At 28.9% G+C, this 27,892-nt stretch overlaps 4 protein-coding genes across 6 annotated transcripts in view; all 4 read right to left on the reverse strand.

Moving 5' to 3' along the window:
* LOC410755 (tyramine receptor-like) overlaps positions 1 to 9,307 on the reverse strand; it is an 81,079-nt gene extending 71,772 nt beyond the window's left edge. For both annotated transcript variants that reach the window (XM_016911467.2, XM_006571623.3), the window contains exon 1: positions 8,676 to 9,307. The gene's annotated coding sequence lies outside the window, so the exon portion shown is untranslated. The remainder of the gene's footprint in view (positions 1 to 8,675) is intronic.
* Positions 9,308 to 11,684: 2,377 nt separating this feature from the next.
* On the reverse strand, positions 11,685 to 12,765 carry LOC725725 (peritrophin-1). The gene is made up of 2 exons (XM_003251731.4): positions 12,619 to 12,765; positions 11,685 to 12,182 (listed from the first exon to the last, which is right to left on the reverse strand). Exons 1-2 carry the CDS (start codon positions 12,623 to 12,625, stop codon positions 11,899 to 11,901), a joined length of 291 nt encoding a protein of 96 aa, XP_003251779.1. The 5' UTR covers positions 12,626 to 12,765; the 3' UTR covers positions 11,685 to 11,898.
* A 2,162-nt stretch (positions 12,766 to 14,927) lies between these two features.
* LOC724240 (flap endonuclease GEN) lies at positions 14,928 to 18,420 on the reverse strand. Of its 2 annotated transcripts, XR_003305726.1 has the most exons (7): positions 18,118 to 18,420; positions 17,754 to 18,030; positions 17,400 to 17,686; positions 17,151 to 17,312; positions 16,879 to 17,044; positions 15,385 to 16,792; positions 14,928 to 15,310 (listed from the first exon to the last, which is right to left on the reverse strand). XR_003305726.1 is itself a non-coding variant. In XM_026443919.1 (6 exons), the coding sequence occupies exons 1-6, from the start codon at positions 18,273 to 18,275 to the stop codon at positions 15,671 to 15,673; spliced, it is 2,172 nt and encodes a 723-aa protein (XP_026299704.1). In that variant the 5' UTR covers positions 18,276 to 18,420; the 3' UTR covers positions 14,928 to 15,670. The 2 variants fall into 2 exon arrangements, 1 of the variants encoding a protein (XP_026299704.1); XM_026443919.1 differs by having other exon boundaries at positions 14,928 to 16,792.
* A 1,242-nt stretch (positions 18,421 to 19,662) lies between these two features.
* Positions 19,663 to 26,311, reverse strand: LOC551530 (putative U5 small nuclear ribonucleoprotein 200 kDa helicase). The gene has a single exon (XM_026446345.1). It carries the CDS (start codon positions 26,073 to 26,075, stop codon positions 19,671 to 19,673), a length of 6,405 nt encoding a protein of 2,134 aa, XP_026302130.1. The 5' UTR covers positions 26,076 to 26,311; the 3' UTR covers positions 19,663 to 19,670.
* Between the last annotated feature and the right edge of the window lie 1,581 nt (positions 26,312 to 27,892).

A 27,892-nucleotide genomic window follows, 5' to 3' on the forward strand; every position in this document is an offset into this window, starting at 1 on the left:
GTGAATTGTTTCAAAATAATGAAACATAGACTGATTACTCGATGGAATCACGAGAACGAACGTATCCATTCATATCGTTCGAAGAAAGAAGATGCAGATTTTTAATTATTTACGTAGAAATTTTCCTTCCAATTTTTATTCGTTCATACGACACACGTGTATACAATTCTCGTTTGCATTAGAAGAAGGGATTGCGAAGAATGAAAGTTCGTTGGAATGAATTTTTAATTAGTTTCAATCTCGATCAAAGAAAAATTAAATTTTAATTCCACGGCAAAGTGAGGAAATTTCATCGGGTTTTCAATTCAATTTCTCCCGCCTCGGTTTCTGAATTTCAGAATAAATCGGGTTTCTTTAAAAACCGCGTGACAAATAGAATAGTATTTGGGTATAATACGAGTATTTTCACGGCTTATTTTCCCTCCGTAGTCGAGTGTATTTTTCGAATTATGTTAATTCCAATTTGCACGCGTGTTGATTCGAATTTTTCATCAGATTTCCGGTCAAATAACTGACATTGTACGTGACCTGAATAATCACGTATTAGTAATGCACAGATAGTCCCGAAACGATCGAACAAATCGAGATATGCAAATTACAACTCCTCTTCCAACTTCTGTTAACAGAAATCGAACAACTATTTTTCCCTTTTCTTTTTTAAAACGCGAAACGTTTGTTTCTGACTCCCGTTGACTATAAATAATTGAACATAAATCGTTGAAAATATCTTTCGTTTCTTGAATTTCTTATAAATATATCTGAATTATTCGTTAAAAAATGACGAAACGTTTCGATATAATACACCATTCAGTAACGAGGGGACAAAAACGGACAAAACTTGGAAATTACGCTTCGAACCAGCGGACTTCGTTATTTTACCACTTTTCCTTAATTTCCACTCCGTTTCGTTCCTTCTTTAGAGAACGTTAATCCCGAATAACCTAAAAGTATTATATATTGCCGGAAGGCGCACAGTTCCCCGCAAAGGCGGGGGATGGATAAACGGAAGACAAAACGAGATAAATCGATTGTGCGCTTCAATTCTAAGTAAATGATAAAAACCAAGTGAACCCATCCTTTGCAACGACTTGAAACACTGATTGCTAACACTTGCCACTTGGATTCACTTTCTCGTTCGTTTTGTTTACTTGCTTATCAACGATACCCATTCATTTATTTCGACTCGCCCTCTTACGATTCATCGATAATAATTCGATCGAATTCTCCCATTTTTATTATCCCCCTCTCCTTTTTTCGTGGTTGAACCATCACAATGTACACATCCCGGTTCCAAACTTTTTTGCGGTTTTTTTTTTTTTAATTAATTGAGAATCTCGTCACGTATCTCGCGTAGTCGCAGAGACATTAAATAATACATCAGGGGGATACATCGATATCGATATTACTTTTCTTTTGTTATTCGAGCATTCATTATTCCAGGCATTATCCAATTAATATATCCCATTATTCTATTATTTTCTCGTAAATTGAAAGGAGTAAACTTCATTCTCGCAGTTTATACGGGTGTACAATATTTTAATGGACTTTAATGGCATTTCTTCTTTTTCTACATCCCCTTATAAGTAATCGTCAATTCCTGTAATATTGTACATCTTCTATTTTCTTTCTATTAGCTTTGTTGTTTTATTATTATTATTATTATCGAGTAAAATATGTTCCATCCTAACTTTTTATTCTAGTTTAAGACTAGAAGATTCGTTAAGGGAACGTTATTGAAGGTTCAATAATGATGAAAAGTGTTCAAAGAATTTTCGAAAAAATGTATGAGTAAAAAAAATAAATAAATGAGTAAATAAAACTCGAGAAAATAATAAAACGAAAGGAGAATTTGTTCAGTGCTGGCGCAAAACAATTCACTCGAACTGGGAGCTTTGACAAGAACGTTTAACGACAAACCCCTTTCTAAAAAGGGGTAGGTTCTTAGGGCAAATAATGAGGGAATATTGACATAAGTATACGAGGAATTTTTTAATCCAGAAAAAAGAAAAAAAAGTTAATTGTCCATTTCTTTTTCTTTTTCTTTTACGATAAAATCGTTTTCTCGAGCAATTTAAATTCTATCATTATGGAAAAATTGACGGACCAATTTGCCTCGATTTTTCGAGATTTCTTAATCGACACGAAACGGCTACTCGACGAGGAGTACTCCTCCTCCTCCTCCGCGCTTCGAGACGGATTTAAAGGTGGAAATAAAAAGGTGGTAGACGGCTATGGGATTAAATTGCGAAGAAACAAAAGCAAAAGAACGTGGAAAAAGTAGTTGGAAACGAGTTGATGCATCCGTATATACTGACGTCTGGGAAATCTAATCAACGCTACCTGAAATTCTTCCAACGGTTTATCGTTGAAATCGATACCATATCGTTCGATTCTATTTTTTTTTTTTTCCTCTAATATTTCAATCCCAAGGTGATTTTCTCAATCGTTATCATCCAACGACGTGTTCCCTAGTTTCTCTTATCTTTATCGTCGCATGCAATTTTCGAATTTTAATTCTTCCAATCGTATCCATTAATCGAACGATTCGAATTTCTTTCGATTATTTTTACACAATTCGTATTCGTATGTATGTATGTAATTAACGAGCAACGAAAATTAATGGAAAATCGCCACTTCTCGGACATCGTATTATCGGGGGAGGCTGTCTGTTCATTAGGTTTCAATTAATTATTAATCCGTTAAAATGAAACAGCGGCAGTTAACACGCACATTATTAAAACCTCGCCTTCGGTATTAAATTTTAATTCGAACGCGATAACTCTTTGCACATTCCGGTGTCCGGAATCGATCATCAAGAGGAAACGCAATCATCCTTTTTTCTATTTGCGAAATTATTAAAAAATGATTTCACGGTCAATACGGTGAGATAGAATAGAAATATCGGGAATCGATTTTCCATGCGATGACAAATAGATATGGAACAAACGGTTGTGCGAAATAATTTTCGCTCGTTCAATTGAAAGCTCGATAAATCGAACGCTATTAAAAATTTTCAAACAAACTCTCGTGTTTGCGTTTACGAATGAAAAAATTATGAACCGATATAATTGTGTTACATCGAGCACGTTTTTCCGTAACGATATTTTTTTTTTTTTTATTGACAATCGTTCGCGCTATATGGAAATAAATTTTTTCCATATCGCGACGATCGATAATCTTGCACACCCACGGTGATTGTATTTAAAATTCATCTCGTTTCATTATTTCAACTGTTAGATTCGAGGGTTGGTGATAAAAAGGGCGATGGAAAAAGATCGTGTTTGTGGCATTGATGACAATTCTTCTTTTTTTTTTTAAGTTTTTTCGAAAGAACGTAGAAGACTTTTCACGATTTTGGTCGATAGCCAGCCATGTGGTTAATATTTGAAAATTATAAACGATAATGTGGTCCATTTATTTGCCAGGAATAACGATAAAGATTTTGTAAAAAGTTATTTGAAAACCTTTTTTTTTTAAATTAAACAAATGCGAGGATACAATGAAATCTCTTTGAAATTTTATGCACCCGTTTATTATCGAATGTTTCGTGTAACATGTTTCCGATACATTTCACAAATATATTTTATCAATGTTACGCTGCATTGCATTGAATTTTATCAATGAAAAAAATCTAATATTTAAACTGTTAAAAGATTCAGAATCGTTGAAAGACATCGCCCACTATTTTTGACGAATCCACTTGAATACCGTTTTGATCAATCAGAAATACGTGGTTTTGACGTAGCATCGTTCTTATAAATCCTTGTCAATTGCACACGAATCTTTGTTAACGATCTATCAATATACATTTTTATAACCATCCTTCGCGCTAAATTTGTTTCCACTTTTCATTATTCTTATACCTCTTTAATTTCCTCCAATTTGTGTTTCTACTTTTCAAATCCATATATAATTAAACATAATAAATGTTGGCAATAAATCAAATTGTTACAATTATAAAAATTCGCTATGTTCACTGTTTTTGCATTATGATGTAGGGATTTGAATAAAATAAAGTTATTCTTACATTTTTTTTTTTAAATAATCTTTGAACAAACAGAACCACTGAAGAGGAAAAAGAGAACGATATGATACTTGTTAGATTAGATTATAAATATTTTGTTTTTTTTTTTTATACTTTATATGCAAAAAAAAATTTTACAGATTTTTCTGTATCGTCACTGAAACTTTCCATTGTAAGTTTTTATATATCGATAGAAAATTTTACTGGAATAGTCGAACAATCGTATAATTATTACGCTAAATACCTATTCCATTTCCAAATCGGCAATTAAGTTTTATGAAGCATTCGATTAAACATCTTTACGTTGTTTTCTGGATATATAAAATTAGGAAAGGATTGTACAGATTCTCTATCAATTTATCTCATTTACATATTTGAAAATATCTTTCTCTAGTAAAAAAAAATACTTTCACATCGATCAGATCTTTGATCTCTAACTAAATAACAAAACTGGAAGAAAGAAAATAATTCCACGACAGAAATTAAATCATTTCTAATTCGTTCAGAAGCAAAGAACAGCATCGAAGCGCACCTCTCTGATAGAAGAGGAAACTACTCAACTCGAATAATTATCAATTAAACAGATTTTCTACCGATTCGAGGTGCAACTTTCGCATTACACCGTCGCGCCGAATGTACATCCATTTCCACAAACTTTCAAGAAAATAGGAAAAGTCAACGATGCGATTACGCCTTAAATGTTTCAACGCAAAGTAATTATTGCGTATCCTTTAAAGCGTGGCCAACTCGTACAAAGTTTCCAGTTATTGCAATATCTGTCTCATAATCATTTCTGCCCTCGTAATATCCTCGAAGAAAAGATAAAGAAGCAAAGTTTCTTCTTAAACGAAAATCTTTCATAAATTAGGTTAAATAATATTAGTATCGAATCTCATCTCATTTGCTTGAAAGATACACTTGCTTACAAATCGCAATGATTTTTATACATGTGCAAAATTCAATTTTGTATGGAAAAAGAAATAAGTATCTAATTACGACGAGTTTAACGAGACAAGCGGCATCAGTATCGGATTACTAATGAAAAGATACTTATAATTTACAACAGTTTTTATACATGTGCAATATTCAATTTTATGTGGCAAAGAAGAAATAAAAGAAGAACGATAATATTTTAAATAAATACCTAATTATGACGAATTTTATTTAACGAGACAAGCAACATTACATAACAGTATCAGATTACTAATGATTCTCTGAAAAGATACTTACAATTCACAACAGTTTTTATACATGTGCAATATTCAACAATTTTGTGTGGCAAAGAAGAAATAAAAGAAGAACGATAATATTCTAAATAAATACCTAATTATGACGAATTTAAAGAGACAAGCGGCATTAGTATCAGATTTTTAATGATTCTCTGAAAAGATACGGTTCATAACAATTTTTATACAGTTTTATACATATTTAATTTTATATAGCAAAGAAGAAATAAAAGAAAAATGATAATATTCTAAATAAGTATCTAATTATGACGAATTTAACGAGACAAGCAACATTAATATCAGATTACTAATGATTCTCTGAAAAGATACTTACAATTTACAACAGTTTTTATACATGTTTTGGCAAATATTCAATTTTGTATGGCAAAGAAGAAATAAAAGAAGAACGATAATATTTTAAATAAGTATCTAATTATGACGAATTTAAAAAGACAAGCAATATTAGTATCAGATTTCTAGTGAAAAGATACTCACGATTCACAACAGTTTTTATACATGTGACTCAATCTCGTACGACAGAAGAAATAAAACGATAATCTTGCTTAATCTTCGCAAATCTCTTTAATAAGTATCTAATTACGATAAATTTAACGAGACAAAGTGGCATTAATATCGGATTATTCCGATTGTTTGAAAAGATACTTACAATTTACAATACTCGTATGCACAAAACTCGATTTTGTACGGTAAAAGAAATAAAAAAAAAAAAAGAAAAAAAAAAGAGAACGATAATCTTTTTTAATCTTCGCAAATCTTCGTGGACACTAGCAATAAGTACTCATAGGGAATTTAACGAGACAATTCGAAAGTATCGTTTCCTGGCGCAACGCCAGTGGGCGAAATCGCGCTGATAAAAGAAATCCCTTTGTTATCAAGATGTAGTAATATCATCGAACATCTGGCGTGTCTCGTGAAATCCGCTTCGTTCTGTTATTGTCTTTGTACATTTCTCTTCAAATTTCGTCGTCAAATTTTTCACATTTCAAATCGAAAACCCGCCATCGTCGTCATCTAACGACTACTTGGTGATGGATGATTTCCACTGACATTGTAGCTCAGTGGTCGCCAACTTACGGATCCGATAACCCTTGGTTTTAACGGCTCGGAACGTGGTTCTCGAATTTTGAGAAATTTTTTTATTAATTTTTTTCATAAGAATCAAAAAGATCTCGTCGATAATTATAAAATTATGATGTAAAAAGAGTTCTTTTTTTTTTTTTTTTGAAACAATGATGCTTCGTAGACGAAGAAGAAAAAATGGCGCCAATTTTCAAACGATCGTTAATAATATTAATTCCCACTCGAACATAATTTCGACGTGGGAAGTAATTTGTATCGTAAAAAAGCGAAAAAAAAAGTAAAAGAAATAGCACAATTAAGATATTGTGGACAATTTATATCTCCTTATCAAGCTCATCTTCGAAGAGTCTGTGAAAAATATAAAACGATAATGGCCCTAGAAAAGATGAAATAATAAAAGAAAGAAACATATTTTATTTCTCACTCGTTCAAAAGTTAAGAACAAATCGAATTCGTGATATATTTTATCTATATTTCATTATTAAATAAAATAATAAAATTTGAAAAAATATGAAACTCAAGAAAAGAGGAGAAGAGAGAAGTCTCTTCCTCTTAGATATTAAATCCATTAAAGAAAGTCGATACAAGTGTTTTATCAGTCGTTAAACACTTTTAGTGATTCTTTATATTTTTAATTCCTGCTATCGTTTTCAATAACGCTTAAAAAGATCCAAGAAATTGTTGATTTTTTTTTTTTTGTTATCTCAAATAAAAATTTCACAGACAGGAAATTAAACTTCCCGTTTATCATTTAAATTGACAATGCATGTTACAGACAAAATATTATTTAACAAGTAATTTATCAGAAATAATTAATAATTCTTGGTGATATGTATCATCGATCTTTTTTACGTTAATGTGACAAAACTACGAAGATAAAGATGCTAATTTATTATATATATATGCAGTAATAAAATCCCACGAGTGTACTATTTACTTATCTGCAAGAGTTAGATTTTTCTTATCCCATTATTGTTGAAAAAGACGTTCAAACTCGAGATCTTTTAGCTTGGAAGATTCTTAATAATAACAAAAATTATTTACTTATTTCAAGAATCATATTTGTTCGGAAGTAAATTTTTAATAAATTATTAGATTACATTGGATAATTATTAAATACAAATATATATATATATATATATATGCAATATATCGAATTAACTAATCATTTCATCGATTTTACCGGATAATTTCGACGTCTAAATTACCATCGAATGTAAACTGTGTACAATAATATTAATATTAATTACGCGAAATACAATTAATTTGTGATGTAAATCTTATCAATACGTTAAATATTCGAGTTTCTCACTTTGAAAAGTGTATTTCGATACATTATATATCCCGATTATGAAACGATTAAAGCAAATTGTTAAATTGTTAAAACGCAAGCTTAGATTCAAATTAACGGAGGGAAACGTATCATTATAACCGATCGTAAGCGTAATTACGACGATTATAACTAAATAACTCGATCCTTTAATCCGATTGACGACTAAATATCCGTTTTAATCGTCAAACGCGCCTTCACGCGTCGATTGAATAACGTTTTATCGTTAAAATTTGATCGAATAATCCTTCAACAACTTGATTGAGACGATAAAATCGGCAAAACAACTCTATCTTAAAATTAATTTCACGTATCGTTTTCGTATCGAGTTACAAAATTTTCTTTTTAGAGAAGAAAAAAAAAAGAAAAGAAAAGAAAGGGGGAAAAAAAATACGCCTCAATCAGTTGCGTTTGATTTTTATCCATCGTATCGCACACTTCTATAATCCATCGATAACGCGCCGTATCGAAGCTCGACCAATGAAACCGGATATCGATTCCAACTCGAAACAAACGCACGAAAAGATAACAAGAAAGAAGGATGAGAGAGAGGAGCGGGATAAAGTTTCGAGGGGAACCTAGGCAATAACATCCCTTCATCCCCCTTAAAGATCGAGAAAAAGCCTTCGAATTTCATCAATTAACCAAACGATAACCCGTAATACCAGCTTGTTGCAACCTTTCTGTCCCTGCAAAATTTTCGAACGAGGGGAACGAAATCGTATCGCGCCTTCGAGATTAAATCGATCGCGGATTTAGCACATCGGTGACACGGTGTAGCCGCCGTGTATCGCAGAATTTCCACGACAATTGTGCAGTGTGCGAAAAAAAGCATCCCCGTCCCCTTGTTTGGAACAAAAGAGCAAATCGCAATTGCAAATTCGTCGTCTTGAAAATTCATTTTCAATCTTGTCCATCGAATGGAAGGAAAAAAAAGCGCGTCTTTCTTTCATCTTCTATCCTCCAAACCATCCAAACTCCTTCTCCTACATACCTAATTCACAGCTTCTCCCCCTTCACAGCCTCTCAGTTTCTCTTCATTCTCTTCGCGCGTCCAACCGGGCATCGTCGTTTGGAAAAGACGAGAGAGAGAGAGAGAGAGAGAGAGGAGCTAATCTTCTGGAGCAAATCTTCCGTCGCTCGCCTATTATTTACGATCGGGAATCGTCGATTATAAGATAACGTTCGCTCATCGCCACTTCGTTTCTACTTCGTTCTGCCTCGTTTTCGAACGGCATCGAACCTTCGATAGATCCACCAATACGATGATGAAAGTGATGATCCTTGGATCATTTGCCCCTTCACCAAATCTTTCTTTCCCACTATTATTTCACGATCTCGTCCACAATTTATCTATACGTTTGTGAACAATATATATTACCACGATTTTGATTACCGTTCATTCATTCGATAAGATTCAATAAGATTCACCACCACCATTAATCCGGAAACGAGATCCACTGTACGTTTATTATAATTTCTATCTCACCAAGTGTTAAACCAAGTGTTATCTCACTATCTGTTTATTTTCGAGAAGTTCGAGAAGGATAGAGGACGAAACGTCCCCGTCCCCCGAGAAAGTCGCGCGAGCGGAACACGTCGCTGTGGCCGTGTTTTCGGCACGGCGATCGCGCGCGTACTGAAAATCCCGGTAACCACCCCCATCGACCCTCCCCCAACCGCCCCCGTTCTAATACAGACACCTCTCTCTCTCTCTCTGTGTCTGTGTATCCGCTGCAAAACTGTGTAAGCATATATCGGAACACGCATATTTGCCTCCACCTTTCGAAAAAAACTTTTGGAAAATCCTTCCTCTTCTCCTGTAGGATCTGGTTTTTTCTTTCCCTCCCCCGCATCGACGGACGACAACGGATCTATCAGGCCATTGTATGCGATTATTGAATGCTCGGATTATCGGGCAGAACGTTTTTCGAGGAGAAAAGTTTCGGTCCCCAGGAATGGAGGGGGTGGCTCGTGGTTAGGCAGACGTGTATGCGCGTTTCGGTGAATTGAACACCGTCCGTGGAAAGTAATTGTCATTGAGACATTGTCGTCGTGGAGAGGGTGGATCGAATGAATTTAATGCTATCGTCACGGTCCAGCTGTACGGTCTCGCTCACGCGATGCTTCGCGTTCATTATTCTTCTTGTGTTTTATATATAGATTTTTGTTTCGTTTCCTTTCCATTTGAATTTCGTCTGTCGGAGAGAGTTAATTTTGAGAGTAAAACGAGGAAAGATGATCGATGATCGTTTTATTTTGCGAAGAAAAGAAATAGAATTGTCCCCTTTTTTAATATTTTCGATTAAACGTGTGTAATTGTGTCGATGATGGTTGAAGAAAGAGGTTATATAAGGCGATATAAATGAACGAATAATTCTTATTCGAAGAATTTGATTTCTAGAATTTTGTATGAACGTTTTGCATGGACGTTTTGAGTCGAGGTTTCACATTTCTCAAATGTCTACCTTAATGATAATACTCGTTCTTTCAATCTTCTTCTTTAATTCTTCTAAATTCCGATTATTTAATTTTACGTTGTAATATATATATTTTTAATACGATAATTAAAATACATTTTATTGTACTAGATAATAAAATACACGTAAAAATAGAAAGAAATTCAATTTGCGGAAAAGAAAAAATTAGCGATTTAAAAATTCTTATGGAATATAATCCTGCAAGATCAAACATTAATTTGTTTCGTCAAGAAGTAAGTTTTTACAAAATTCGTATAACGTATATTCGATCCGACAATTTTCAACTTAAAGTTACACTTAAAGTTCCAAACTTCTCTTCTTGTTAGTCGAAAATTTCGCTCGTTTTTCTTTCTTTCAATTTTTTTCCAAAAATTTACACCTCCACTCTCTCTCAAACCACAAAAAATTTATCGCGTGAAAGGTGGTTACAATTTGTGAGAAAAAAAATATGCCATATTAAACAGTAGTAACTCGATTTAATTACTGGATCCCGAGTTAGTAATTTGAAAATCAGTAACTCGAAATTGTGTGATCAACTATGCCACGAATATTGACATTGCTGCACGTGCACGTGCATAATTACACCTCTAAAATTTCACGTTCACCATCGCCACGCACGCCAATATATGTATATAAACTAGTCGAACGCGATTCTCTCGAACGAGAGATCACTTTTATTTACCATGTTCGGCAACTGGTAGATAGATTTCAGTATCGTCGAGAGAAGTGAAATATAAATAGAATTTTGTAGGTAAAACGTTGTAGGAAATATGGATCGTTGTTGTTATAACTAGCATACTATATTTTATTTGATTATATTTATAATATTGTTTATATCACGCGACCTCGCGAAGAGATATTAAGAATTAAATTCGTCTTTCTATTTTAAATTGCAATAACATGGAAAACGGTTGTTGGAAAATTCTCACGTATCACAATTTTTATCCACAAACTATAGAAAACACTTTATTTGCGTTTAAACTTTATTTATTTTCTATTGAAGATTATTAGATTGAAATAAAGAGTAAGAAGTTGTACACGTAGATATGGATCGTGCTTTATTTACACCGAGCTGATCGTCGTCGCGTCGCACGATGCAGTGATTCAAAAAAGGAGATCGTGCTCAGATTGATACCCATAAACTCATAAGCATATATACTTTCATAAGTATCTTGGAAAATCGTCGAAGAAAGAGAGGAAAAAATTCATTGATCGCTATTCGATCGTTCGAAAAAATTTTAAACGTCTCGAACCTTTGAAGATACTTTAATGGATCCCGAGAATAAAATCCTTTTCTCTTTACGTACGTACGAATAATAATTTTCGATCGAAATCATCCATCCATAACAACGATAAAACTATTCGTTCTTCTTTTCTCGTCGAATAATCGTTTTTCAATATTTAATCCAATCCAACCTTAGCAATTTTATTATTGATCGATCAATTATGATCTAAAGAGATCGATATAATTGGATCAAATTGTTATTGAAAAATACAAGGATTGAAAGGAAGAAATTTGTAGATTTACGATAATTTAATTATATTTAACGTATCAACGAATCTTTATACATTTTATTTAACAACTTTCTAACAAAATTTTAGCCGCTAGTTTTTGAACGATATTCCACAAATAATAATGCATATTAATAATTTATTTATTAGTTATTATATGTAAGATGTGATTCCTTAGATGTTGGATCACTCCAGGTTTTTTATTCTTTATTCGTCATATTCGGTTTACGATGCTTGGGTCGAAGATGGTTCCGAAGTCGGTTGCACGGTTACTTGGCAATGCGCGTTTTCTGGCCAATCGCAAAGCTTTAACTCGGCATTGAATTCAAGTCCTGGATAACATTTCATCAAGAACGGCGTTCCTCTGTTGCAAGAGTAGTAAGATCCACAATCGTCTGGATTCGGAAGTAGGATCACTTCGTCTTCGCCTGAATTCGGCGGACACTTAGGTGGTGGAGTTGCGGAGACAAAGGCTACCAAAATAGTGGCAAGGGCTAGCGCGAGTATCGCTGAAAAAATTTTTTTGATTTTCTTTGTTGTAGTAATGTAATGCCGATGGTGTGGATGTAATTTTTAAAAGATTCGAGAGGCAAAGATTCGATATGCGGGTCAAGCAGCAGTTTCCTATTCTTTGATCGCGTCATCAATTTTTCAAAACAGAAAAAATATGAAAGATCAAAAAGAGTTTGCCTTTGCACAAGAGTTCGGTTGATGAAACCATCTTGAATTTCATTCGAATTTTTCCAATAATTGTTTTCTAATTAATTTACTCATCGAAAATTAATATATCCGCAATTGATAGAAAAAAAAAATAATAATAATAATAATAACGAGAAAATACGTTCTGTAAACATGGATACAGATTTAGAATCAAACGTACGTGAAAAAGTTGTATTATTGACAAACAGTTATAGTTGAATGTTGTTAAATAAAAAATAAATTTACCTTTCATCTTTGAATCAAATATTAATCGTAGTCTGTTCGTCTGATACAGCGTGCAACGTGATTGTTTAATAATATCGATATCGATCCTCTTATATATTTTTTGCCAATCTTTTTTTTCATAATTTATCGTTACGTGTTGCAATCGCTTATCGGCATTTTATTAACATCTGATAACAACGGTGACCAATATTCTTTGAACTATCATAGATAATAATAGATTTTTTTTTTTTTCTTTTATTTTAATACACTCCGTATAATGATTTAATACACTCCGATTTTTAGCATAACATAATATCAATTTAATAACAATATAATAACGCGAAAATGTTACAAACTTAATTAGATTTTTTTAAACACTTATAACTATTATTTCACATTTATTACATTTCCTGTTAATTGATAATAAATTTTATCTTATCGATATTGTTTTGATATCGACAAAAAAAAAGTAAGTAAGATATCAATAAGAATTCATTATGATAAATTATTTTTTAACAAAAGATGATTTTCGCTGTAATAAATTGCTGTTAAATAAAAGTTATTATATAGCTTTTTAATTGCAGATTTGATTAAAAAATAAATAGTGTAAATGTGTATGTAACATTAATTTTAATATTTTTATTTCTAAAATTCTGAATAATTAATCCTGAAAAATGAGGAAACCACAAAGAACGCTTTAAATTCAGCTACATACGTATTCATAATGAAACTTGTAGGATGATCCTAAATAATTTCACGTTCATATTGTCGCCAATTTTTGAGAAAATCCACAAAATTTATCATATAAGTGGGATAAATATAGTTAATATAATAATGCAGCAAACGAAACTTTGATCTAAGAAAAATTAAGGAAAATACAATCTAAAAGATGTTTTAATTATGATTAGTATTTAATTTCATTTAATTTACGTACCATCGTTTTTAAAGTTTTTTTTTTTTTATCATGATACTTGATGTCAAATTATCAATATTATGATTAACAAATTCATAATATTTCATCATTCTTCTTTAAAAATTATTCCAATTGTTTAACATATGATAATATTTTCATGTGATTTAATTTGCTAATTTTTTACAATTTATTTAAATGTAATATAGATATAATATTTCATAATTTTTTTTTTATTATATTAAATTTTTTGATATTTTAATCTGTCAATTGTCTAAATATTTGATAATTGATTAAAATCGGAAAATGATTTATTTGTATCACTCTTCGTGATTTTTAAATACATTTTTTTTTTTTTTATTTAGAATTTACACGGTATAATAATTTGTACTTGTATTTTCAAAAAATTCATCAAATTTAGTTCACTTTTCAAAACAAGGAATGAAACAACATACGAATGGAGCACGATGGATAACACTATTAATAAACGGAACCATATATACTACCTAAAAAATAATCAATCAATACTCTCTTGTTTCTTTATTTCTTACCTGTCTATGTTTTTTTTTTTTTTTTTTTAAGCGAATAGAAACGCAATATATATAATAATGAAATTCACATTACATGAAAAATATATATATATATATCTAAAATGACGATTTAGAAAAATATGATATAGAGTTTAGATTAAATTTAGATTCTAATGTTTTAAATAAATTTAGTTTGAGATTTATAGTTTATCTTTATATAATTCGTCAGATTTATTAGTGTTTTTAATCATTGATCTGAATATTCGAATTGAATATTCTTTATAAGATATAAAAATTATAATATATAAAATATATAATATAATATATAAATAATATATAAATATAATATATAATATATAATATATAAATATATAATATAATATATAAAAATTTATTCTTTATCTTTTTTTTTATCTTTAAGAAAAAAAATAAAATAAACATTATTATTATTATTTTTCAATAGATTAATTGATTGATTAGATATATAGTAAAATGATAAAATTTATTAACTATTCATGTTATGAAATATATTATGAAATTTTTCTAGAATACATGTAGATAAAGAAAATAAATAGAGACATGTTACTCATACTATAAAAAAGTGAATGATATTATAAAAAAAATTTATTTATTATAAAAAAGCAGTAAATCTTATTTCTCTTTCGAAATAATTTAACTCAAAATTATGCATTTTTTACAAATGAATTCATTCAAAATTTTTTTTTTTTTTTTTTGTTTCTTTTTCCTCTTCATCAGAATTATTTATTTTAAATAATGGAAATATAATGATTATTTTATTTCATTTTTTTCATTTATTATTATCATATATATTTTGTATAAAACAATACACATTTATATTTAAATTTAATATTTATAAATATATACATAAATATTTTTTCATTTTTTATATTTTTAGAAGACAATATACAAGATAGTAACAAATTAGTTATCCAAAAATATAAAATATCTTCTTAAATTATAAATAATGCTTTAGATACATAAATGATTATAATTTAAGTTCCAATAGCCAGCCATTTTCGATCAATTGATCGAAATCCATGTGAATAACAAGATGTTGATTGCAATATACCTATTAAGAATGCTTACATCCAATAGTCTTAATTATTATTTTATATATATATTCTTTAGAAGATAGAAGAACAATTTAATTCAGAATTTAATAAAGTTCAATGAAGTAATTTAATAATAACTCAATCCAAATCGATTGATTTAGAATATAGAATGAACAGGATCAAAATTCTTCATTAGGAAACTAAAAAATGATTATATTCATTTTGCTATAAAAATATAAATATAAAAATATAAAAAAAAAGTATCAATACTTACTTAACTATGTCGAAGATATACAAAAAAAAAACAATTCAATTATTCATTACAACAAGATTTTTCCATTTTTTCATTTTTCTATATTTTACTATTATGTCGGATACATGTATTTGTATATTTGTAACAAAGTCTTTCTCTATACTCTTCTCATATGTAATATATAAAAATAACTGAAATCACTATTGATCAACTGTGAACCTAATGATTGATAAAGAATTACACAGTATTATAAAATTATTTTAATATATTAATGAATGTCAATTGCATAAAGATGTGATACTATATACTACGTGATAAATTGATTTTTCGGATTAGTATCATCCATGAGAGCATCAAATCCAAGACTAAATTTAGCATTTATTGGTGTAGAAGTATTTTGAAATACCGTTTCTTTGTAATTTATTCTTTGATTAAGAGGAATGTAAGATTCATTTATATCGGCAAATTCATCTATTTGATCACAATTTACATTATTTTTTGAATATTCTTTAAATTTCGATTGAAAATTATTTACATTATCAATTGTTTTTAAAATTTTAGCATCTTTTTCACATAAATTATTTTCATCTATATGCATATCTTCTTTAACATTATATTGAAAAATTTTTTGACTACATATATTATCAATTATTTCTGACATGTTTAAATCATGATCATTATCACTGATGAAATCATCTGGTGAAAGTTCATTAAACATCCTATCCAACGTATTATTTAATTTTGAATTCATGTTTTCTAATTGCAATATTTTATTAAATTGTGGACCACGTTTTATTTTATCATTCTTTTCTTGATTTTTTTTTTCTTCTGGACAATCTAACATTTTAGATCTTTTCGGTGTAATACTTATTCTTCTGAAAGATTCTTCTAATGATATAGGATTATCTTTCATAATAAAATCATCAATTTTTTTATTATTTTCTACATTTGTTAATACTTTTTCAGTTTTTTTTTGACGTCTCTTTTCTGCTTTACGTTTACCATCGTTGCCATCTGTAATATTTTTCACTTTACTTTTAGGTTGACGCTTTTTTACTTTTACATTTCTTGCATTTTCAAATATTTCAACTAATTCTGGATAACATTTTTGTACAGCATTCTGTGGTTCAATACTTGTTAATTCAGATAAAATATCTTCATTAATCTCATCACTTCCATTATCTAATGCCATATACTCTTTAATTTTTTTTATTGTACTATGATCAGTTTTCCAAATAATTTCATAACTCGCAACACTTCTAATATTTCGAATTTTTTTTATTGCTTTAGGTATGTATAAATCATGTATTACTAAACGATTTTCAGCAGAGATATTTGGAAGATGTATTAATTGCCAGCGAGTTGCTAAAGAAAATATTTTTTCAAATGCATAATGTGGTTCCCATGATAAATGTTGTTCCATGAAAGCCTAATATGAATAAATTTATAATATAAACATAATTCGATAAAAATATATATGATTAAAATATTATAAAGTTTTATACAAAAACTTACTATGAATTCATTCACATGTGGTTGTTTCCATTGAATATCTATTTTTTTAGGTACTGGATCTTTCCTAAGAAGATATTCATCTATTAATTCCTGATTTGGAAAATTTTCAACAAGAAGTGCTTTTTTTCGTAAAGTAATTTCATTTAATAATAATGCTTTTTTTTCCCTAAAAAAGATATAACAAAATAAATAATATACAATATATGTATCTACTATAATATACATATATTTAATTAATATTACAAAAAGTAAACTAATGCTATATAAATTACCTGTAAGAATTATTACATTTTACAACTGTACCACAATCTATACAACCTGATTTTGCATGCTTTTGAATTTTACCACTATGTCCACAAGATGAACATAAGTTTGAATTCAATAATTCTGCTTCCTTACGATCTAAACTAGTATCAGTTTTCCAATTCTTTATTCTAAAAGAAAAATTAATATCATATTCTTATATAATATATTTCAATTATATAATTATAAAATATAATTTTTCAATTTATATTTTATACCGTTCAATAATATCTTTATTTTCTACAATTTTAAAAAGTTTCATAGCAGCTTCCTTGCCAACTCCATTTAATCCATCATCATAATCACAGCCACATAATAAAGCTAACACTATCATTTTATTCCTTCCTAGTTGCAATACTTTCTCTATTTTTTCTAGTCTGTATTCATCTACAGCACCTCCTGTACCTCCACGATTTCCTTGAGCACTTGTACAAAAATTTCTATAAACTACTTTTGCTCCATATAAAAAACAATCACTATCTTGGCTTATGCATCCATCAACAAGCTATATAAATATTTATGAAAATAAGAATTAAGCATGATTTACATTTTATACACAAAAATACAATTACCCCATCTTCGTTTAAATATGCACACATTGCTTCTGCTTCCCCATGTCCTTGCACGCATGCTAAACCCATATATTCAAGCATTTCTTTGCATTCATTGAGGATTTTTTTAAATTGTGTTCTTCCTTTCTTTTGAATTGATTTTTTTTCTTGAAAACCAGAACGAATATCATTTCTTTTAGCAATTGTATTATATTTCAATGCAGGTGCTTTTCCTTCTAACACAAATACCGGTAATATTCCTTGCATAAGAAGAAATATTGTACGAAAATAAAGATTCCTACAATAATTACTTAATTTTATTTAATTCTAAATTTAAAAAAAAATAATAAATATCAGAACTTGAAATATAAAAACTCAAACAAACCTAAGATACATTTTTGGTTGAACATAATGATCAACTATTGTTTGACTATCTACAACCCAACAACTGAGGTCAATAGCTATCGTTTTGCCTTGGAGTTCAAACAATGGTTTTCTCTCGCATAAAGGAGATAAAATATTCCAAAGATCTTTTACTCCCATTTTTATAACTTTAAATTAGAGTTTGTAAACAAATCTTCATAACGAACTTTTTCTGTTTACTAGAGTTTAAATGATATTATGTATAGAAAATGAAAATAAGTCCCTATTTGGTCCACATATAAATCCCTATTAATATTAAATTAAACTTTATTTTTGTAAAATATAAATTAGTTTTTTTAAATAAAATTTTTTTCTCATAATTAAAATTATTATATTATTATTTATAATTTTTAAAATTTGTATTCTTTATGTTTTTTGAAAATATAAATTTTCAAAAGTATAAATATCAACTACATAGACAAGGAAAATAAATAGTTAGATAAAGATACAGATAGAATAAAAATATTGAAATCAGCGCCATCTGAAGAGTCTGCAAATGAAACACATAAAAGAAGTAAAAAAATAATAAAAAAACGCTATTTTGAAGAAGTATTTCTTGAATGCCAAAAATACTTCTTCAAAACAAGTAAAATAAAAATTGAGGATCAATCTCTCTTGAAGATTTTTATAAAAATTATTTTAAAAAAATTTGAAAATGTCATTCAACTTTTAAAAGATGGCATTGAAAGTTAATTTTTATTCTATATCTTTTTCTTACAATTTGTTTATTTTGTTTTATTTATGACATTTTAAAGATGATGTTGATTATTGAATTTTTATTCTCTCTTTGTCCTTCTCCTAATCTTCTTTTCTTTGAAATGGCGCCAAATTATCCATATTATTCATAAATTATAACATATCTATGTTTTTTTCAACATTTGTTACTATTATAACATTAAGTTAATAATTAGGAATCATTAGATAGAAAAACTAATATATATATATTTTTTTTATATTTTTATAACTTAAACAATATAGATATTTTATATTATATATATATTTTTAATATATCTTATAATATGAATAATTACATATTAAAAAACATTCTATTTAAATACATTTTCAAGATATTTTATAAATCAAAACAAACTTGTTATAAATATAAAAAGTATATTTTTTTTATTAATAAAAGACATTCAATAAACATCACATTTTGTTATTTGTTTGATGTCAAAAAAATCAGTTTCAGACTAGTTTTATATACTTTACTATTTTACAATATTTTACAATACTATAAGTAGATAGAAATAAATTCACTGCAAAATGAATGCTATTTTTTTTTTTATACAAAATATGACATATTTAATGATGATATATTTTTTTTTTTTCAAAAAACAAATATATAGAAGATGATGATATAAAATTTAGAAAATTTACTTTATGATTTCACAGAAATTCTAGAATACAAATTTTAAATAATAAGATAAAATATGAAATAATAAGATAATATATAATGTTTAAAAATTATTTAAAAAGTTATTTTTTTCATTTCTAAAAGAATTAGTTCTTTTTTTCTTAATCAGATTCTGATCCTGAACTGACATCCGATTCATATTCATCTACATTAATAGTAAATTTATATTCTTGATCGCAACCTAAATAAGCATCACTCATAAAATATAGAGTATAGGAATGTTGGCCAGGAGCAGGTGCTACAAAATCGAGTTTAACTTTTGCTTTTTGTTGTAATGTTAATCTCTTAATAGATAACAAAGAATTAGTTTTTGGATCACCAATAACAACCCACCATCCTTCTTCACGTTTTTGTGGAAAGAAAGGTGCTACAACTGGACCTGTAACTTCATCTTCTCTTTCAAGCTGTACAATGACATTTACTGTACCACCACTGCGTAATTTATCTTTATCCTGAACTTCATAAGACATTTCTATGTTAGGATAACGATTACAAAATTTAGCAACATCTGCCATTTGTGTCTCGGATAATTGTAAAAGACGATTTCTATCATCATCTTCTAATTCCATTACATCAAATACTGTTTCTACACCTTTATCTGTACAACGTTTAATAGTTTCAGCTGTAAAATGTGGTAATTGTTTGAGATAAGAATCCTTAGACCACATTGCTTGTGTAACCATTTGTGCTAATTCCATAGCAGCCACAGCAGGAGCTAGCCAACCAGATGAACTGAGAACATCAACACAAGCTTGTATTAATCTTATAGCTTTACTTAATACTAATTCTGTATCTTTTTGAAGTTCTGGACCAAGTTGTATTCTAGATAAATGTGCTTGCAATAAAAGTTGTGCTTTTACATGAGGATCAGCCATTCGTGAAGCTTGAGGTGCATGTGGAAGCCGTGTTGCTAAGCTTCTTAATAAATTTTCTTCACGTTGTCGAACTGGAACAGTTTCATATTCAGCAGCGGCTGAAATAATTTCCAATAAACCTCTGATTTTAGTTTTATTATTTAAAGATAGACTAAATAATTCAATTGTTGCATAATTAATATAATAATATGCTGCAATCATTCCAAGATTTAAAGGTAAAGTATCCATTTCATCTTCTACAGCAACACATTTTGCTTGTTCTAAATCACTTAATGTGCTTTCAACTAATTCAGATAAGTGATCAGATAAATGCCTATGAGTAACACCTTGTAATCCATAATAATTTGGGTTTTGTGTAAGTCGTCTATACAAGAATGTCCATGTAAGATAATCAACTGCATCTTGTTTATTTTCGATTGTTTTAGTCACAATTTCTGCATTGAAATGATCGTGCAGTCTATGATCCAAATGACTTTCTACAGGCAAAGGTTCATTCAAAAACTTCTTGAAAAAGTCTTTCTTTGAACTCTGACAAAGAAGGACACATTTAGCATCGTCATCTTCCAATGGACGATTTGCACGTGCTACCATTTGTAAAACATCTGTAATAGGATAATCTTCGTAAGCATGTGTTTTTCCATTGTAACATTGAGTATCCATCACAACAACAAGATGCGAACTAATAGATAAACCCCAACAAAGATCTCTTGTAGCAACTGCTATTTGAATTGCACCGCTATCGAAAAGTTGTTCAACAAGATGTCGGTCATCAACAGATAATCCTTCGTGAAGATACGCAACACCTTGAGATAGTGTTTCCTTCAATGTTTTATCTGTCATTCTATCTAAAAATGGTTTAATATCAGCTTCTTCTGCATGAAAAAATCGAGAAGGTTGTCCTTCAGCTGCAGTGAATGTTAATAAATCTATAGCTGTTAATCGGGCTTGACGACGAGTAGGTACAAAAACAATAACTGGTTTATGGGAAGCATGTCTAAGTATTGCATTATATACTGGCTTTGCCATAGCAGCTAATCTAGATGCATTATGAGTAATATTTATTCCTTGTACATGTAACTCTAAAGGTACAGGTCTAACAGATGGATGAAAATTAAAAGTTGCAGCAGCGGGTGCACCTAACCATTGCGCAGCATCTTTTGCATCAGCAAGTGAAGCTGATAATGCTATAATTCTGGTTGGTTTATCCAATTGTGAAGAGATATATCGAGCTCTTGAACATGCAACTTCTAATACAGGTCCTTCTTCGCCACCTATTAATTGAAGCTCATCAACAATAAAAAGTTGAATGTTTTGTACATTTTTTCTTTGCTTCCATCTTCGTGATAATACATCCCACTTATCCGCAGTTGTGATTATAATTTGTCCCTTTGCAAGTAATTTTAAATCTGTTCCTGTTTCACCAGTCAAAAGAACTACTTTTCTGCCTAATTGTTGATTAAATTTTGCTGACCAATCCATGTATACTAATTCTGCTAAGGCTTCTTTACTAACCATATATACACATCTTCCTTCTGGATTCTGAGTAAATAAACGTAATACAGCAAACTCCGCGATAGTTGTCTTACCTGAACCTGTAGGTGCTCCAACAAAAACATTATCATCTGAATTATAAATAGCATTGAATACTTGTGTCTGTATTGGATTAAATTGTGGAAATTTATCTGCATAAATGCTTTCAAATTTTGAATTACGCAATGCAGTAATTGGAAGTGGTTGTAAATCAAGCAATTCAGTTGGTGGTAAATTTTTTTCTGGTAAAATTAAATGTCGGAAACTGACGGGCAATTGAGTTTCCGCTCCAATCCATCTATCTGATACAACACGTAAAAAATATTGTGGTGGCAAAGGTTCAAATACAGGAACAAAAAATTTTATCAAATGTTCGTCTGTTGCATATTTGGCTTTAAGTAAAAAATATTCATGGTGAAGTATAACTTCGGAATCTACATCTTCAACTAAAATCCAAAATGCTTCTGATGCTCCATGCACTTTTTCATCCCATTGAAAATCTGGTGTAATAGTTAATTCTACTCTTAAAGTAGAACGGGTAATTGGTTGAATATGCGTCGATAATTCCAATTTTGTAAATTGATGAATATATTTATGAATAGTTTTACCAAGTTTAGGTACTCTAATCAATTCACCGATTTCATTAGGCCCTAAATCATACAATCTTTCCCAGGGAAAATTCTTTTTTTCTATTTTTTTTACAATCTCTTCTGGCATTTTTCTGAATTGTCTAAGAGGTGACATTGATTGCCACATTCTTCGATCTATCATTTTACATAAAGATAAACATTTATCTGCTAGTTGTGCCCAACCTCGGAATAAAACAATTTCAAAAATAGCTCTCATTAATCGTGATGCAGATTGGGTAACAAATACCATATCAGACATAAGAGCAAATCCTTCAAGTTTTAATTGAGAGATATATGCTTGTAAAAGTACATTAACTTTTGCACTTGGCTCTTCTATACTTTCTTTTACTGGAATCGGTACTCTTTCCATCAATTTTTGCAATTCTAATTTTTCTTCTTCTCTGACGTTTATATGTTTAAATTCACTAGATAAAGAAAATACTCTAAATAATTCAATTTCACTCAAAGTACGTTTTAATAATTGATTATATATAGCCATTGTTTCATGAGTACAATAATAATGTGATGCAATTCGACCTAGTTCAGTAGCTTGAAAATTTCCAGATTTTCGATCATATTTAATTAAACCGCTACGATCTAATGCCACTGCGGCAGAATGAATAAGATCTGCTCTATGCAATTCTAATAATGCATCTTCCTTTATTTTATCTTGACTTATACCATATAAATTTGGACAACGAAGCATTCTAATGTACAAATAAGTATATCCTAACCAAGTAACTGCATCTCTAATATTTTGTATAGTACCTAATACTATTTCTGCATTTAACATATCTGACATTTTACTAATTAATTGTGATTCAATAGGTAATTGTTGATTTAATAAAGATAAATAATATTGTAATTCACTATGATTTGTAATAAGAATACCTTCACCTTTTGTATCATATTGTGGACGACCAGCTCTACCTAACATTTGCAATACATCTAGAGCACCTAATTCAACCCATCTACCTTTTTCTGGATTATATACCTGAGTTCCTTTAATAATAACTGTATGTGCTGGTAAATTAACACCCCAAGCTAAAGTTGCTGTGGATACTAAAACTTGAATATGTCTATCTGCAAAAAGATCTTCAACTAATGTTCTATCTACTCTTGTCATACCGGCATGATGAATAGCAAAACCATAAGGTAATAAGTCCTTAAGTTCTTGATTTTTAACTTGTTCAGCTTCTGTCCTTAAAACTTCCATAGATGCAGATCCTTCTCTAAGAAATTGTCCTAATGTATCTTTTTCCAAACACATATCTCTAATAGCACGTGCTGTTTTTCCTGTTTCTTTCCGCGAATGTACAAAAACAAGAACTTGATTTCTCCCAGCATGTTCCATTGTTTTTTCATATACAATTTCATTCATTACTTGAAAACGTTTCAATGCCTTTTTTTCTGTTACACCTATATATTGTTGCTCTAGAGCAACAGGTCTGAAACTATTATCAAAATAAAATAAACCAGATTCTGGTTTTATACGTAAAAATGCAGCAACATCTTGATAATTTGGTAATGTTGCTGAAAGACCAATTAATCTTACATCTTCCTGTGTTGTTTCAATATTTCTAATTGTCCTAGCAACTAAAGCTTCTAAAACTGGTCCTCTCTCATCATGTAGTAAATGAATTTCATCAATAATAATCAATCTAACCAATGAAGTAAAGGTTTTTTCACCTCCTTTTCTTGTTATGATATCCCATTTTTCAGGAGTGCATACAATAACTTGAGTTGCAGCTATCTGTTCTCTTGTTAATTGATGATCACCAGTTAATTCTGATACAGTTAAATTATATGTGGATAATCTTTTACTGAAAGTTCCAACCATTTCTTGTACTAAAGAACGCATTGGTGCAACATAAATTATTTTGAATTCATCTGCATTTATTGTACTATCTGCATTTATATGTTTTCCAATTTCACGCATCATACACAAAAGAGCAACATTGGTTTTACCAGCACCTGTTGGTGCACACAGTAATAAATTTTCATCGCTATCTAATGCAGCTTGATACAAATGACTCTGAATTCTATTTAATGTTTTAAAACCTTCAAAAGCTGGTTGCACATATTTTGGTAATTGATCAATAGGATAAAGTTTCTCATTTTCTGCAAATGGTTTTGGTTTCAAAGCAGGTACATGAACTTCTTCATATCCTTTACGCTGTTTTCTAAAACTTCCATCAGGTAATTGACAACGTTTGTTTGCCATAAAATGACTACCTTGTGCAAATATTAGATCTTCTAGATCTATCAGATTTCTTGTACCCTGAACTTGACCACCTGGACCTCCAGTATCTTCATTTTCTTCTCTTCGTTTACGTTGTGCCCTTGCTTCCATTGTTTCATCAGCATCATCATCACCTTTACCTGTATCTAATTGTCGTAAAATTTTTGCTAATACAGGATCATCATTCATTTTATTTCGAATTTTTTGACGTTCTGACTCAGACTGTGAAGATGCCAACATAGTACAGTAAGCAATTGTATGTCTATATTTCTTAAGTTGTTTAATGAAATCAAAGCAATCATATCCTAATAAAAGTACTAATTGATTTTCACAGTCACGATCATCTCCAGCATCCTTTAAAACTGCTAGTACTTCTGCAGCTCTTGCTTGTGAGACCATTGCATCATCGTATATTCTGCTTAATCTTCTTTGCAACCAATAAGCATCTATATCCAAAGGATGTAATGGCTTCTCTTTTTTCATTTCTTCTGCACCACCTAAATTTTCTGCATGAATAGCTCTATCATCATTAGCTTCTTCACCTTCATCACCTTCGTCATCATTTTCTCTAACTTCTCCATAAACATCTTCATCATCTTCTTCACTGCTTTCTTCAAATTGCACATTAATTCCATATGTTTCATCAATATTTTCTTCATTTGTAGTAGTCTTCTCATCACTTCCAAAATCTGTTATTTTTTTTCCAAGATTTACTAGTAATGCAAATCTCTCTTCAGCTAATGGACCTAATAATAATTCTGTTTCTTTTTTCTTTTCTTTTTCTTTAAGTCGATCATTCTTCAAAACTGCCAATACTTCATCAGCAGCACCACAAAGAATATCTCTTGGTTGATCACCTAAGGCTTCTTGAATAAAACTTAGTAATACTTCATAAGTTTGTCGTGTTTCTTGAGTTTTAGGACGATAAACGATTCCTACCATTTCATCTACACCTTCTGAAAGCAATGTTGCACCTTTCATTCGTGTAAAATCATATTGAGCTTCATCTCGTTTTTGACGTTTAACTTTTCTTTCCTCTGCTTTTCCTGGCTTAGTACGTTGTGCTCTATCACCCATTCGCGTTCCATCAAGTTTGCCAACAAGTGACATAACCTCACCAGTAGCTTCATCTCTACTTCTTCTTTCTATTAATCTTACATCTGCTTGTAATACAAGATTAGAATTAGCTTTATATTCATATTGCAATTGTCTTGCTGCAGCGTCTGCCATAATTATTTTTTTTCTTTAATCAAAACGAAACAAATTATTATCTATTTACACTTCCTTTTTATAAACTAAGAATAATTTTCACACATAATTATAAAACATTACAAATTATAAATATTTTTATTCAAATAATAGATTTTTTTTACTTAATAAGTGCAAGTTTATTATTTTCTTTATCAAATTTACTACTATTCGATCTTCGAACAATTTTAGCGTAGCTATCGCGTCTTTGATATACGCATGAAAGAAATCTTTTTTACCAATTAGAAAATAGAATTTTCTGATTGGTTGTAATTTAAAGGTTAATTTTCATAAATCACTTTATTTATAAAAGATATGAAAATGTTTTTTATTTTATTAAAATAATTTATTTAATAATACAATCTATTTGCTATTTAATATATCTTAATATAATGAATAATACAGATAATAATAATTCAATTACAGAAAGTAAAAGAAAAATCTTTTGATGATATTTTTTTCATTTTTGTGCAAAAGTTTTTATTCTTTTTTGATACGTATGAAAAAAAATTTTACATCTTTGTATTTCTTTGTAATTCTAGGGCAATATTACTAAAAAAATTTCCTCTATAGATAGAAGAATAAGAAAAAATAATAATTATGAAATAATAATGTGTATGTAAAAATATGTAAAAATATTGAATAAATAAAATATTGAAATATTAAAAATATGATAGTGAAATAAATGGAAAATTAATTAATGTATATTAACTGAATTATTTTTTTTTTTCATTCTTTTCCCAAAAAAATTTTTCTAGAAAATTTATAGGCAATCTTATAGGCAATCATATGAACAATATTTATATATACAATAATTTATTTTACACATATTTTATTCATGACATTATGATATATCAACGATTGGTAAAATTTTAATAACAAATAAAAAATATGACATATTATTAGACCACAAAGTATAATGATTTTATTTATAACAAATAATATTTTGTTTAAATTTCATACACAATAAAATTTGCAATAAATTCAAATATTTTTGTAAAAGTATGGTAAAAATTATAAATTAAACAAAAATCGTATAATTATAACTAATAATTATATAGTTTTGATTATTTATATTCGAAAAAATCAAATTAAATTATATATTATTATATCTTGTATGTATATTTAACATATATCAAATTTGTTATGTTTATTTAATTAAAAATATAAATATATGTATATAATTTATAATATATTGTAAAACATTTTTTATAAATTTATTTATTTATATTATATTTTATTTAATCATTTTAATTTTATCATATTTATCTTTATTTATCTATTAAATTAAAATAAATATATTATGATTAAAAATATGTTATCATTTTCTTTTGATATTGCTTATATTATTAGTTATATATACGTATATATATCTTTAATTTATTTTAAATAACTTTATACTTATACTTACATTGATTAGAAATGAAATTACATCAGTTATAATGGATATTATGACTTCAATGAAAAGCTAAAAAAATAATTATCTATAAATTACAAGAAATTCTTGTAGAACATAATTTCTAATCGTAATTTTTTTAAAATAATTGATAAGAAAGATAATATTATTGTTATTTTTAATTTTTGTTTTATTTATTAAAGAATATTGAAATGATTATAATTTTAATATTAGAAATATTTTAATATTTTATTGCATATAAATTCTTGCATAAAAATCTTTTCTTAAGTGATTGTTAAATGAATATTAAAAATTAAATTTCATTTTTTTATCTTTATTTTCTTATTTATTTAAAATTATTTATTTTATTATTATTTTTCGATGTCAAAAAACAGTAAAAAAA

This window comes from Apis mellifera, linkage group LG1, assembly GCF_003254395.2.
Source record: "Apis mellifera strain DH4 linkage group LG1, Amel_HAv3.1, whole genome shotgun sequence".
In the NCBI taxonomy this organism is placed as follows: Eukaryota; Metazoa; Arthropoda; class Insecta; order Hymenoptera; family Apidae; genus Apis; species Apis mellifera.

Coding starts and splice junctions, on each gene's coding strand:
- LOC724240 (XM_026443919.1), bottom strand. CDS start 18,275: ATGGGAGTAAAAGATCTTTGGAATATTTTATCTCCTTTATGCGAGAGA. Junction 17,687..17,753: donor CATATTTAAACGAAGATGGG/GTAATTGTATTT, acceptor ATATTTATATAG/CTTGTTGATGGATGCATAAG. Junction 17,045..17,150: donor AAATGTAATAATTCTTACAG/GTAATTTATATA, acceptor TATCTTTTTTAG/GGAAAAAAAAGCATTATTAT.
- LOC551530 (XM_026446345.1), bottom strand. CDS start 26,075: ATGGCAGACGCTGCAGCAAGACAATTGCAATATGAATATAAAGCTAAT.